The sequence below is a fragment of the Bacillus rossius genome, chromosome 1 (genome assembly GCF_032445375.1).
Source record: "Bacillus rossius redtenbacheri isolate Brsri chromosome 1, Brsri_v3, whole genome shotgun sequence".
In the NCBI taxonomy this organism is placed as follows: Eukaryota; Metazoa; Arthropoda; class Insecta; order Phasmatodea; family Bacillidae; genus Bacillus; species Bacillus rossius.
Genome location: NC_086330.1, coordinates 116127980 through 116143593, shown reverse-complemented (window position 1 = coordinate 116143593; position 15614 = coordinate 116127980). Strand labels below are relative to the sequence as shown.

Below are 15614 nucleotides of genomic sequence, written 5' to 3'. Positions count from 1 at the left end.
TATACTTATGTTTTTAGGGGTGCGGCGCACTGCATCTAAGCGCCCTCTTGCCGGGCGAGCACAACACGCACGCACACGTACGCACGGGTAGGCGGGAGGTTTGAATGGAGGGATGGTGTTTGGGCGGTGGCATATCGGACTTAAGAGGGGCCGTAGGCCCGGACGATGTCAATATTTAAATAATTTTATCATCCGTCTGTGCCTCGAAGCCAGGCGGGCACAGAGGAGCAAATCCAGGCGGGTACAGAGAAGCGAATCCAGGCGGTGGGGCGGCGCTCAGGCGTCTCGGCGTCATGGCCCTGGACATCGTGTCGCAAAGCGTCCCTTTTGCGACTGAGCACTCGGTTGGCAGTGACGATGGCATATGACGTCGAAGCCAGGTGGTGGCGACAAGGTGACACGAAGCGTCGGCGTCGTGTCTGGTGGCGTCCGTGGTGAGTCGTGTGGCGGAGACGAAGCGGGTTGCGCCGGAATGGACCTGGGTGGCGTCGGGACGGCGGTTCGGTGCGGTGGCGAGGTCATTCCGGCGTCGGGAGGTGTCTCCGACATGAGGCGGGTGCTGGACGGCGTTGCAGACTGCGGCGGGACGGTCGGCGTCGTGTGTCGCTCAATTAGCTTCGGCGAGTCAAGAGTCATCACAGTCGGGATGAGTGGCGTTGGGTCGGCGAAACGTGGTCTTGCGGATGATGACGTAATCGGACCAGTGTCGGGAGATGTCAGGTCGACGAGAGGTGCCGCGGTTGGCGGCTCCAGGACAGGAGGTGGAGGGAGCTTAATTGTCGGCGTCGGAACGGCGAGCGTCGGTGTCGGGATAAGTGGCGTCGAGTTGACGAAACGTGGTCGTGCAGGTGATTGCGTCATCGGACTTGTGTCGGGAGACGTAAAGTCGATGAGCTTCGGCGTCGGCACGGCGGGCGTCGGCGTCAGGACGACGGGCGTCTTCGTCAGGGCGGTAGGCATCGGTATCGTAACATGTGACGGTGTCGGTGCGGGTGACGTCAGGTCGTACCTTCGTGGTGCTGGTGTCGGCGTCGTGCGTCAGGAGTCGGCTTGGTGCTGCGGTGATGTTCCGGCAACGGGCAGCGTTCTTGACACGTGATGCGTCGGCGAGTCGAGCAGCGTCTTTTTCGGCGTGGTTGGCGTCGGCGTGGTTGGCGTCAGCGTTTCGGGAAGCGTCGAGGTGTGTCGTGGAGAATTTTCCGGCGTCTCTACCTCGTACTGTGCCTGGGTGGCTAGGTAGGCGGTACATCGTGTGCACGTAAAGGCAAAAAACTTGCGCAGCATTGTCCATTCACGTTCGCCGATACAGCCACGATGCCACAGGTCGGTACATTCCTGGCAGCGTTATCCCTCGCTACTACCTCCAGGACACGACCTAGCTCCACACTTCTTCACGCTGTGTACGCGGTACTCCGTGCAGTAGCCACACTCATATCCGGCGGCGGTCCTGCCATACAAGTCCCAACTCGGGCAGGGGAAGTAACACCCGATACACTCATCCGGATACATGTCTACGCACGTGGTACTCTACACACGAACAGTCCTCACGAACACATCAGCACTGTGTTACTTACTGTGCTCGGAGTGCGCTGTTTGTGCGCGGATTCCTGGAAGCGTGCGCTTGGCTGAACACGTGGCCGGCGCGCCAGAGTCCCGCTATGCGCTCCGCGCGAATAATAGTTCCGCGCGCTCCGCGTAACAACCGCCTATTCTCACGCGCTCGTACAGGTCTCGGTACTAGACGTCTTCTATCACGCTTGTCGCGGGGGGGGGGGGGGGGGGAGTCGATCGGTCAGCTTTACGGTGGATTGTTAGAGGGCGCCACCACGTGGTACAGCACGTGGACCCGGTGAGACTCCTAACTCAGGGCGTGACGTCGCCCATGTGAGACGTGATATTCCCTTTTAGCAAAAATATAGCATTTATTCGGTAATGATAAACTTCATTTTTGCTGAAATCGCAAATAAAAAAATTTAAAAGTGCATTTTATTGACAAGTGAAACGATTAAACCAACAGTGGTACCATTCGAAGCCACACTGCAGTAGGTCCTCACATTGATAGGTCGTCTCGTTCACTTGTTAAGACGATTGTCCTCGCAAACACTGTTTCAGGTCAGTTGCTTCCGAGTCCTCTGATTCACCTAAAGGGAGTAGGTCCTCGCATGGGGCCCTAAACACGTATAGGTGTGTGTGTGTGTGTGTGTGTGTATATATATATATATATATATATCCTATGGTTTTAGGGTCCATGAACCATGAAACAACAAACTATGTAAACATTTCCTTGAAATTGCACGATGGTAATGTTTAGTCCTTCTTCTAAATCTACCTAAAAAGCTGCTCGCCTCTTGCAACAGTGAAAGCTGTTTTCTTTTAAACATTAACTTTTTTTTTTAAAATGTTTATGCTTCTAAAATGTATCGTGGTTCCCTAATATATTTTCCTTTGTTACGTTTGGATCGGCTAACTATGGTAGCAAACAATTCATATAAAATCTCTGAAGTTTGGGAAGCAAATCTTACGTCCAAATAGCACCTAAGAAAGTGTTACATAAATCACTGCTTGATACTAATTCGTTCTCTTTTCGCCAGCCGTGAACAGAACGGGCGAAGGAACCGGGCGGCAACACTGTAGTATCGTCCGCTACCTGCTGGACCGCCGTTCCTTCTACAACACTCCCCGCGCATTCTAGTGAACGAGAAAAGAACTGTGTTTACCATTGAAACGCGGTACACAGTTTGTTTTAATTGTAGCGAAGTAAATTACCATGGTAACCAATACTAAAGAAAAGTTATGCATTTAAAATTTTTGGATATCCTGCATAAATGAAAAATTATCAATAAATAACTAAATTGTGAGACAGTAGTTTTGACTCATGCTCTAGGTACTTTTTTAAAAGTGCTAAAAATATTTTTATCAAATTATTAATAGCTTTAACTGCAAGAGTAAAGATAGATCTTCGAATAAGCAGCATTAGACGTTTTCACAATTTAAAATAGATGATCAGTGAACTATCGCAATAAGAGAAAATTTTCAAAACACCTGAACCGCGCCCTAAGTTAAACTTTTATAAAAAAATACGTTGTTGTATTGGTAAAATGCTAATAATTATGTGTTCGGGGACTTAACACAGGTCCACTCACCTGAATAATTCAGCTATCTGTGCCGAAACTTACTTTAAATTTTATCTCTTTAAAAATAAATTATAAATGCTATTTATAAAAAAAATTTAATTGCCGCAAAAAAAAAATTAATTTAAATTAATGCGGGAACTATATACGGCACAAACTTGACCAGAAATACCATATTTCCTTACCTGAAAAGTTGCTTCAAACAACTAAATATTTCCACAATTTATGAATATTCTACAACAACGGATATAATACAAATCTTTTGCTTACCCACTGTTGTTGTCTGTTGCCTATATAGTCTTTGTCTGTTGTTTATTATCTATTCGTGATGAATTATAATTTTTATTTTTTATTTTCCTAACCTAACTAAAAATAAGTGTATTTTGGAGGGGTCCGGGTTAGAGAGGGACCTAGGTGCGTCTCAGGCCGAAGCCTATACGCCTAGTCATGCTGGGATTAGCCATGCAAGGAGAGGGTCGCATGCATCATGTGCTAGGAGGGGATTGGCCAGCCATGGCAGCGATTGGCGCCATGACTAACTCCCCTCACTCTTAAATCTAGACTATAACTAGAGATAGGTTGGGCCCAGGTAAAACCTGCATAGACACAGGGAAAACCCTGGGCACATTCATGCGGGATGCAAATTGGCATGCATTACGTGTAGGAATTTACAGGAGACAGAGGATGGTCTGGATGAAGTGTTGGACAGAGTAGAAAAGAGTCTACCATGCGGGGGTTGGGCACTTGGACTCGTGGTCCGCTTTTCTAGTTGTCCAGTACTGGATTTAGTGACCAGGGATGCAAGCGCTCCTGGTGGTGAGTGGTTGCACTGACCACTCACTCCGCCGCCAGTCAGCACTTCGTGATGAAGTTCAAAAAAAAAAATCGAAGATGCACGACTCCATCCGAACCATGATCCGAACAGAATTTCGTCCCATGTCTGTGAAACTTAGGTTACCACTAAGACCATGTCTGACACCTAAAGAAACAATATACCGGAAGAAAAAAAAACATTTAGGGCCGGTCTTACCATCCTCTGGGCAAACTTCCAGGTAGCTACCCTGCGGATAAGCTACCCGGACCCTTTACCCGATGGTCCTGTCTTACCATCCCATTTACACCTCCGTGTAGCTAACTGGAACTTGCCCTGTGGATAGCGAGGATGTGTGTTAGGTTGGTATATTTTTGACAGAGATATTGAAGAAACGATGATTGTGATTGACCCTCAGATTTTTATTTTATCTTGCTAAACATTAGAGTACCGAAGGCTTCGTGTATTTACATTGTGATGAAAATTTGCCCGGTAATTTGGGAATATAAATAAACACTTGTCAAGGAAAAGAGGTTGAGGTAGTTTTAATTAGAATTTCTTTTCTCTTTAAAACAATTCTTGTCAAATAAGGCTACAGCTGTAATTCACACTGTGACCATAGTTTCTGTTTACCAAGTGCAACAAAGGGGGGCAGCAAAACGTGCAAAAAACTAAAGCTCATGTATACGCAAACTTATGCCCTATTATAGTAATGAAACATGATTTTTAAAACATACCCACCTGGGGACTTAAGTCTTACATGTGTGCAATCAATAGCACCAATTACTTTTGGAAACTGGGCCATTTCGTAGAAATTTGTCTGAGCATTTCTTATTTCTTGCTCAGTCGATGGCATCCTAATATATGCAGGTCTCAATGAAGCAATTCCAAATGTCACTTGTTTAATTATTCTACAAGCTGTTGCTTTACTGACACCTACAAAATCTCCAACACTGGATAGCATTGTTCCCAGGGCATAAAATTGCAGTGTCAGCAACAGTTTGTTCAGTGGCGAGACTGCATGATTTATGGGGGAAATAAAAGCAACAAGATGACAAACTGTTGTTTACATGTAGGTTAGGACACTGAGGTAGGAATACAAATAGGCACTTTGAGAATTCAGAACAGCCAGAATAAAGCACATTCTGAATGTAATATACAAAATAAAAGCAGGAATATTTTATTGAAGCGATGTTGATAATGTAAACATTATGCACATGCTATGGTCCGATATAACCTATAAACCTATCAGTTTCATTCAATTTTACAGAATATATAGCATAAGCATACATTTGTAATGTAAAAACAAATGCATTTTTTTGGTAAAAGCAATCACCTGTCTGTTCGCGATCTAATCAGTGGTTCAAACTCTTCCAAGTGCAGAACTGTATCTTTACTTAGCCTGAATCTCGCTGAAAACTCTTTATCGTTCCATTGGTTCAAATGGTCTGGTATTTCTCTAAAAATACGTGGACCTCTTTCTAAAGCATTGATTACTTCTATGATCTCTTCATCGTCGTCATCGTCTCCAAAAATCTTACCAACATTATTGACGACATCGACGAATCCTGCTTCGGCCAATTAGATAAACGAGGGAAGAAAATTACAGTCCATGCACCACGTTTTGTCAAATGAACACAATTCAACACATTGCAATAAACGCGCCACGATGTGGTGCACAGATTATATAGGTAGTTATCTGCCGGGTAGCGATTTACCCAGAGCTTCAACCTCCCGGTAAAATCGACAATTATTTATCTTCCGGGTACGCCTACTCATAGGTGGTAAGACGCATTTTGTCATTTGCCAAGGAGATAAATTTTACCCGGACCTTGCCAAGGGATGGTAAGACCGGCCCTTAGACAATAATTTCTTAGAAGAGATAATATGTTAAGTTTAAAATGGTTTTCAACTTTATCTTTGTGGAAACCAAATGACATTCACATGAAAGTTATTTTAATAAATCACTGTTTGAAACATAGAGTAAGTAAAGGTTTGAAATGTACATGAACACAATTTACCATACATGTCCCTATAGCAGAGTGACGTCACAAATTTCTAGACAGAGACAGATGTAGATGCAAAACAACATACCATTATATTTATGCGATGGATTCACACATATTTAATAAAACATATGTCAATGCGTAAATCGGTTGCTTGGAGAGTGCCTCTGTCTTTGTGTTATTAATTGGTGTGTGTGTTTTCAGCTATTCACAATGATATCAGTGCTCAATCCTTTTATGGTAAGTGTATTTGTTATTAACTTCATAGGCGTTCGTAATATTTTTTATAGCCTATTTATAATGTTTGTTGCAGTGAATCAATTGGATTCGTTATTAAGAACGGTACAAATAGTATACATTTCTCAATTACAATATACAGCTGCCGATTTTCTCAGATGATTGCAGTGTAATGAATCCGTATATTAAAGGGGAGGGGGAACTACGTGGTGATCTTGAGTCTTGACATGCTGGAGCGCTGAACAATGAATTCTTATGGAGTTTAATATAAACAAGACGATGATGGTTAAATTTACAAGGAGGAAGGTAGTAAAGAAAGTTTATTGCTGAAAAAGGCAACAGGCTCGGGAGGCAGGTGAATACAAGTAATGAAAAGTCTTGAAAACAATTTGGGATAAAGAAAATGGGTAGATCGGGTGGTAAAGAATGCGATGAGGGTTCTGGTGCAACTGTGCAACATATTTAAGGAAAAGGAATGAGGGTAAAGACATGGTGTAGCTTTTCCATGTTGGTCAGGCTGATATTGGAGTTTGTGGCAAGACTATGGGGCCCATTCTTGGTGACTGAGATGAGAGGATGTGCAGCGCAGAGCAGTGAGATTATGCACAGGTATGTGATGCAGAAAGAAGGGGAAAGAGAGTAAGATAATTATCAGACATCGCAGCTTTTTGGAACGGAAAGAAAAATTGGTAAATATGTAGTGTACGGATTAGCGCCAAAAAAAATCGTACAAATATAAAATAACTTTCATTATATGCTCTTTTACGTCCTCTTTTCATAACCGCCTGCGGAGATAAAAAATTCCAATTACTTTTGAAGATATAGCCGTTCTTATTTTGCAATACAAGCCCTATGTAATCATTCAACAGACGCCATTTTATATTTTTCCGTGTGTGCGTGAATGCCTAAATAACAGAAATTTTCCATTAGGTAAGGTTAGTTACATTATAAATACTTCAAAATAAACGGAAATTAAAAATAATATCAATTAATTTTACTTGTATAGTTTTAGGTATTTATAATGTAACTGACCTGACCTTACAAAACGGGACAAAGGTAGATTAGGTCAGGTCAGCTACAGTATAAATACTTTGAAACAGAATGGACATTAAAAATAATAAAAATTAGTTTTAATAGTTGTTTAGTTTTAAAGTATTTATAATGTAGCTGACCTGACCTAACAAACCGGGAAAAAGGATGAACAGTAGGAACTCACGTAATTTTCTTTTTACGTGATGTAGTCGTTCAACTACGTCGCGAAAAAAAAACAACATACTTGTAAATAAGCAACAATGGTGAATGCGGGAAGCCGCATCAGTGCACAGCATGAAAATTAAAAAATTCCATATCTCCTAAAGTATTTGGAATTTCTGATCTCCGCCGGGTTTAATGAAAAGAGAAAGTTAAAGAACACAGAATAAAGGTATTTTTGGAATTTTAAATTTTTTTTTAACAAATATTGCCCAAATATGAAAATTAAAAAATTTGATATCTCCTAAAGTATTTGGAATTTCATATCCCCGCAGGCGGTTATGAAAAGAGGACGTAAAAGAGCATATAATGAAAGTTATTTTATATTTGTACGATTTTTTTTGGCGCTAATCCGTACACTACATATTTACCGAAAAATTCAGAAAACATCGTTTACGCACACTACACACGTTCCTAAATTTACTTTGATGGGATGGTTTCGTAATTGCTACTAGTGTGTTAAAAAATTAAAATTTTATATCTTACAATAGGTACCTGTGCTTTTACACTGCCACTGCCATTCATTGTTTACCCCCCAAAAATAGGAAAATATTTTTTCCTTATATTAGATGTTCCTGAATTAGTCCTGAAAGAAAAGTTTCTTAATTCCTACTGGTTTGTGAAAAAATAACAGTTTACAGCTTACATTACAATACTTGTGTATTCACGTTATTGCTGACATTAATTGTTTTCCGTGTGTTTGTTATATAATTTTTTTTAAGAACTTTATTCAATATAGATGTTGTTTTAATGACTGTATTGTAATTGTAAGGAATTTTTAATGCTTATATTTCATGTTGTATTAGAATAAGTAATTGTATTACATGTTTGTTTTGTTACATTGCATTTAAAGTACATACTATTTTGAGTCACGTTCTAACGAACAAGTGTAATGGGAGCCAAATATTTTAATTCAATTGTTAAAGTCATTAATTTTCTGTGAGGAATAAGTTTATCCCTGAAACCTGAAGGCTTAATCCTGTTGGCTTGATCTGATGGCATAATCCTGTTGGCTTGATCCTGTGGTACATGATGCTTGCAGTTTTAGTTCAGTACGTTGGAAGATCTTGCACATAAAATAAATTGTGAAATAAGAAAGAATTATGATTGAGGGTTGGAAAAAAAACCTTTTTATTCAACTTACTATCGTAATTCATTATTATATGAGAATAGTTTTTTTATGTAGCCTACAGGATCTTTCAACGTACTAAATTAAAACAGCAGGTATCATGTACCACATGATCAACCAACAGGATCATGCCATCAGGATCAAATCTTCAGGATCCAGGGATAAACTTCAATATATGAAACGGAAGGATTAGCGTATTTTTTAATTCTCCATAGTTGACTACAGTTGTGCTAAACAAAGAGATACACGATCACAGGTAAACAATGACTGGTGGCGGCAGTGTGAAAACAGGCTATTGTAATGTAAGCTTTAAACTGTTATTTTTCACAAACTATTAGGAATTAAAAAACCATCCCTTCAGGGTAAATTCAGGGACGTGTGTAGTGTGTAGAATCCATGTTTTCAATTTTTTTCTTTCCTTTCTAAAAAGCAGTTACGTCCGATAATTACCAAGAGAAAGATACACACACACACATACATACACACACACATACACACACTACCTTTGAAGATGATCAAGGAGCTACAGGATGGAAAACATATTGTAGGAATTTTAAGACCATTCAAGCCATATTTTGTGTAGCTAACTGTACCATAATAGTATTAAGTTACCGAGCATGTTTTGTATAATGTTGGTTTATTTTCATTCTCTGCTTGAAATCAACAAATTACTTTTTGAATGAATTGTGTAACTCGTTTACTCTGTAAATCTGACATTAATTTTGCAGTGTAACATCTTAGTCTTTTTAATTGGAAACAATGCAATCTTACCATATTTACTAATACTCTCTAGAAAAATATGCCCATAGTCTAGTTCAGTTATAGTAAATTATGATTATGTGCTTTAATCATGTTTGTTCATTTACGTGCGGACTTCATATATACTCTAGCTATGGTCAGGTTATTTGCTTTGTCCACCTCAGCAATGTTTATTGTATTCCCTGCCCTGGAACTATGTGTTCAGTGATGTGAACAGTAACTGGGGCTTGTAATCAGGGGCGCAACAACAGGGGGGGGGGGCAAGGGTATTTTGCCCCCCCCCCCCCTCAGAAACCTTGAAGTGGGGGCAAACGGGGGCAAAGAAAGTGCTGTGTAATCAATTTTTAGATAATAAAACTGCTTAAATAGCACCAATTTTCCACCTTGAAATACAAATTTTCCCGGGGGAGGGCCCCCGGATCCCCCGCTTCAATAGGGGGGATCTATGATTCTTTATAAAAAAGTATATTGCCCCCCCTTTGGAAATTTAGTTGTTGCGACCCTGCTTTTAATGTTACTGCTCATTGAGAGTTGCTACCCGAAAATGGAGTTGGGGCATACTCAAAACATTCTACTTGCTCAACCAGCACTCTTCATCTCTTAACAATTTTTTGGCACAAAAGTTTAAAACCTTAAAATACATTGAAATAAGTAACTGATCATTACAGTTCCCATGTGTTGTTGAAAATGTTCCTCTATTTAGGCAAAGCTACAGCTTCTTCCTTGAACTGTTATTGTACAGGAGCACAGTTTAGCATAGAATTTTGCTGTTTCTAATGTTTTACTTCAAAAACTACATTCAATTACAGAGTGATTAATATATTTCTTTGATTATTGTCATAACAGATTCCTGTATTGATAGTAAATATGAATGTAGCAGTTTCTGGGAAATTACATCTGTAATAAGTTAAAGGTATTAGTGTAAATCAACATTTTATTTTAAGATTGTAAAGATTTTACATGTTATTTATGTAGTTACCTAACATAAAAAACCTTTTGCTTAAGTTAAAATTCACCTTTTTTTTTCCATAACGTTGCTCCTTTCAAAATTTACAATTTTGTATTAATTATTTAACATTAGCTACCGTATGTAATTAATTGATTTATTTTACAACAGGATGTTGAAAGTTCCCGTTCATACATTGATGAATTGTACTCCCCTGATGTGGAGAAGTGTCTTCAAGCCATTGTGTAAGTAGTTGTCTTGTTACTGCTTCACTTATTATTTATTTATTTATTTAATTACATCTCTCTGTTGACCCCTATACATGTATGTAATACAATTGGGGTATAGAGAACGTCAATAATTGCACATATAAATTATAACAAAGATTACAAATTGATAAAAACAAATACGACATATTAACAAATCATAATCACGATACAAACGTGATACAAAAAAGACAACATACCACACCATATTGAATAACAACTATTTACCTATATGTATAAATTATAAATGATTTTTAGGTAAATATGTAGTTTGGCGGTATTTGCGAAAATAAATGTTAAAAATCCGAAAATACTTTTATTATATGCTCTTTCACTTCCTGTTTTCATTAAACCCGGCGGAAGTAAGAAATTCCAAATACTTTAGGAGATATCGCCGTTCTTATTTTGCAATACAAGACCTGTGTTATCATTCGACCGTTGCCATTTTTTTTATTTTGCAGTGTGTTCGTGAATGCCTAATTAATTAAAATGGTCAATTACGTCAGGTCAGTACATTATACATACTTTCAAACTAAGCGGACGCTAAAAATAATGTAAATTAATTTTAATGGTTGTTTAGTTTTAAAGTATTTATAATGTAACTGACCTGACCAAACAAACCGGGACAAAAGATGAACAATAGGAACTCACGTAATTTTTTTTATTACTTGCGCAACAACATCCAAAAAACAAATAAAACATTAAAATTTGAAATGTTAAAAACTCACCTAAGTTAGAGGCGGGTACAATTCCTTTGCCATTAGTAGAAAATGATGTAGTCGTTCACCTACGTCGCGGAAAAAAAAAATTCATACTCGTAAACAAGAAACTTAAGTCAATGCCGCATGAATGCACAGGTTTGTGATAAGAATTAAAAAATTTGATATCTCCTAAAGTATTTGGAATTTCTTATCTCTGCCGGGTTTAATGAAAAGAGGAAGTTAAAGAGCATAGAATAAAAGTATTTTCGGAATTTTTAAATTTTTTGTTTAACAAATATCGCCCAATTATGAAAACTAAAAAATACAATATCTCTTAAAGTATTCGGAATTTCTTATCTCCGCCGGGTTTAATGAAAAGAGGAAGTGAAAGAGCATATAATAAAAGTATTTTCGGAGTTTTAACATTTATTTTCGCAAAGACAGCTAAACTACATATTTACCGATTTTTAAAAGAACTACGTGAGTTAAAATATTCATTGATATTATAAAAACAATTCTTATGTAATAATTTCTTTACATTAACCTTAAATTTATTTTTATCTTGGCAGCTTAATACTTTATATTGGTTAGGTAAAGAGTTAAAAAATTTTGCCAGAGACATAAAGGGACCTTTCTGACAACTGATAATGATACAGAAGGTAAATGAATGTTATCATTATATCTTGTATTATATTTGTGCACTTCATGATTCTGTATAAAGAACCCTATGTTATAAATTATGTATGATAAGGCATTGTAAATGTATTGATTAGTCAGAGAGAAAATTCTTTTACTCTCAAATAAACCTCTACAAGAGTCTCTGGGTCTTTTATTACACAAAATTCTTACGGCTCTTATCAGAAGAATAAATACTTTCTTAGATTCAACTGAATCACCCCAAAGTACTATTCCATAGGACATAATAGAATAAAAGTAAGCATAATAAATTGATTTCGACGTATCCTTAGAAACAAACTGTGAAAGACATCTTAGTGAGTAACAAGAAGAACTATGTTATTTACAGATAACATTAATATGATTTTTCCAATTTAACTTATCATCAATTTCTAACCCTAAAAACTTAACTGTAGGAACCTGTTGAATATTAATATTTATATGTCTAATTTGTATTTTTGGAATTTCTTTATTCTTTACATAGAACATAACAAATTAGTTTTATCATAATTAAGGACTAGTTTATTAATTCTAAACCAATCTATTAAAGTGCTAAATACTTTATTTGCCTTTAATTCGAGTTCAGTTTGGGATTTGGCATTAATAAGAATACTCATATTATATGCAAACAAAACTGATGAAGTACCATCATCCAGATATGCTGGTAAGTCATTTATATACAACAAAAAAGTAATGGACCAAGAATAGATCCCTGAGGTACTCCTTGTTTGATATCGCCAGAGCTTAACACCACTTCTCTACCAGTCTATGGATCATATATTAGTACTTTCTGTTTATGATCCAATAGATATGATTCAATCAACAACAATAAATTATTTTCTATACTGTATAATTGCAATTTCTTTAATAAAATGTCATGGTTAACACAGTCAAAGGCTTTTTTCAAGTCACAAAAGATAGCTAAGGCATACTCTTTATTATTTAATATGTTTAATATATTAGTTAATAAGTGGTACGCTGCATTTACAGTAGACAAACCTTTTCTAAATCCAAATTGGGAAGGAGAAAATTTATTATTTAGTTCCAAATGTTTAATCAATCTTACATAAATAGCTTCTCAAAAATTTTACTGAAAACTGAAAGAAGAGAAATAGGTATATAATTAACTTCTCTCTCTCTATCCCCCTTCTTATACAAGGGTTTAACAATGGCAGTCTTTAATCTATCGGGAAATATACCAGTGGCTATCATACAATTGCAAATTTCATTCAAGGGAAGGTTTAATTATTGCTTTTGTAGGAATTAGTATTGATGTAATTTTAAATGTTAAAAATATTTAACGTAATTGTAGGATCAGAACATGTACTATCAAAATACAGTAGACTTCCGATATTCCTGCATCCAACGATCCAGAATGCCAGATGGTCCGGCACCAGTGAGAAATGTATGGACTTACAGCCAACTAAATGATCTTAAGGCTAAAAACCTATATGTACTTTTTGTAGCTAAGGTCGAAAACGCTTGTACTTTACACACATAAGTGGTAGTCGAAAGTACTAAACGCAGTCCGGCATTAGTCGGGAGCGTTCAGAACTGGGTACAGGATGGCCCGGGAGTGCTCAGAGTTTTGGCCTGTATTTGTGCTGAAAGTTACATCCTTGTGTTCCTGCTAAACAATATTTGCTGCCAAACACCATCTTACAAAGATATTTGCTCTATGCTTTCTTTGCCTGGTAATTTTAACTCTGGCACAAGCATTTATTACGTTGCTATTTAATTTTTGTTGTGTTTTATTTTGTAAAGAGTGAAATACTGTGCTCCGAGTGCGTGGCTGCTACCTGTTCGCAGGCCGCAATGCCTGCAACAGCTAAAGTAAGACTGCACTAATACTCTGCTCTTAATTTTTCGTCTCAAGACTGCTGTCTTTTTTGAGATACTAATTGTGATTCATTTGCACTCATGCGGAATCTGTATTGAACATCTTTGATGTTTTTATGCAAGCATTTTGCATACAATTTAGTTATTTGTTACAAGCTGTGCATAGCAGTATAAACTTTTTATATTTTAAAGTTATTTCTCTAACATTCTAATGCTAGCTTTATGAAACACTTGGCGGCAATCGTGGCACGAGATGTTTCGCGCAAGATAATCACACCTTCGCTGCCCTGAGGCAGGAGACCCAGCGATGAGCCTCAGGCATCAAACTGTGCGTGCTGCCCGACTCTTGTAAGCACACCCATGAACATGTGTCGGTAGTGGGTGGAGGTCACTGACAGGATAGCTACATTAGATGGATTTTGAACAAAACTTTTCGGAGTCAAGTTTTTCGTATTTAAAAAACTTGTACTGACATACAGAGAAACTACAATTACTTTTGGTCAGCATTCCTCCTGAAAACATTTTCTACTCAATCTATGAGTATGCAGTCACCACGAGAACAAATTATCATGAGTCATTACCAGTCGTTACATTCGCGTGAGACATGTTCGTAAATTAGGTGGCTCACCTAGGTTAATACAGACAATCGCTAAGAACTCTAAGTTTAATGTTCAAGATATATAGTTTAATCTTTTTATGAATAAGTTATGTTTGTACACTTGTGTGTACTCTTTTAAATAAATTGTTGATAATATCAAAGAATGCAAAAAGAAGTCATTACAATTATTTCTCTTTAAATGGGGCTTAACCTTGCCCTGGTTTTGTTTTATCACCTTATTTTGCAATTTAGTGTAGTATTTTTTGAATTATTATGTATTTTAGTGTTTTGGTGTTGGTTAAAATCTGTTGGTGTTGTACCCCTGAAGGAAGGAAGGGGGTGTTACAGCTCTACAACTAAGTATTAGGTGATGGCTGGAGATACCGCCTGAAAATACAATAATTTCAGAAATTCAGCACCTGTAAACTCCCGAACGTGCTGAATTATTGGTATTGGAAGTCTACTGTATCTGTTTCATCCTGCATTGCTGTGTTTTTCCAGCAATTTTCCTAGATTCTTGTATTAGTTACGAACACATGACTATTATACACAACTATTATAAAAAAATAAGTGAACTGTAATATATGGATGTTTAATTTGAATCAAGGAAAAACTCACAGTAATTGATAACACACCAAAAAATTTCAGGCCTTAAAAATGAGAGTGTTAACGATTAGAATACAAAAAAAGTTTTGCCCTTGAAATTTTTTGTAAAGTTTTAAATCCAACTTTATTTTTTGTTTAAAGATACATCTAATAGATCTTTTTGATTTCCAATCATAAAAATACATTAAACAAGTTATTTAACAGCATACATAGATGGAAAATCCTCTTCATTTACTCCATCAGAAGAAAAGTAAAAGCAGAGACAAATATCACTTAAATAATATGAACTATTTAATGAGTACCTCGTAAAAACCCACCAGGCAGAATATCACAGAAAAAAGATAAGGGGCTTAAACCCATCGTGAATAGAATGTATGTTACCTTGGTTGAAGGTGAGTCATGTGACCTTTTGGCAACCATGAATTAAATAAACTGAAATTTTTACCATTATTTATTTCAGAATACATTAAATTTTACAATTATACCTTCAGTTTGGAAATACCTGTTCTTGTTTGTGTGTTAATGCACATGGCATGGTTTTGCACAGAGGTTCAGGGTGACAGAACCTCCGAGATATAGTGGGCTCCGAACCACTTGGGTTCTGACGGAGTGCTCTTAAATCTGAGCCATGCCGATGTGTTGGAATCTAACCCAGGACC

General features: G+C 37.6%; 1 protein-coding gene across 9 annotated transcripts in view; it reads left to right on the top strand.

Annotated features, from left to right (window-relative positions):
* Positions 1-5642: 5642 nt before the first annotated feature.
* Positions 5643-15614, top strand: part of LOC134542760 (armadillo repeat-containing protein 8-like) — a 160270-nt gene continuing 150298 nt past the window's right edge. Inside the window, exons 1-3 of one of the 9 annotated variants that reach the window (XM_063387293.1) lie at positions 5643-5787; positions 6153-6188; positions 10442-10515. In XM_063387293.1, coding sequence (XP_063243363.1) covers positions 5785-5787; positions 6153-6188; positions 10442-10515 — 113 coding nt within the window. In that variant the 5' untranslated portion in view covers positions 5643-5784. Of the gene's footprint in view, positions 5926-6152; positions 6189-6240; positions 6795-10173; positions 10238-10441; positions 10516-15614 lie in introns of those variants that run through there. The other 8 variants (XM_063387276.1, XM_063387267.1, XM_063387302.1 and 5 more) reach the window with 8 other exon arrangements.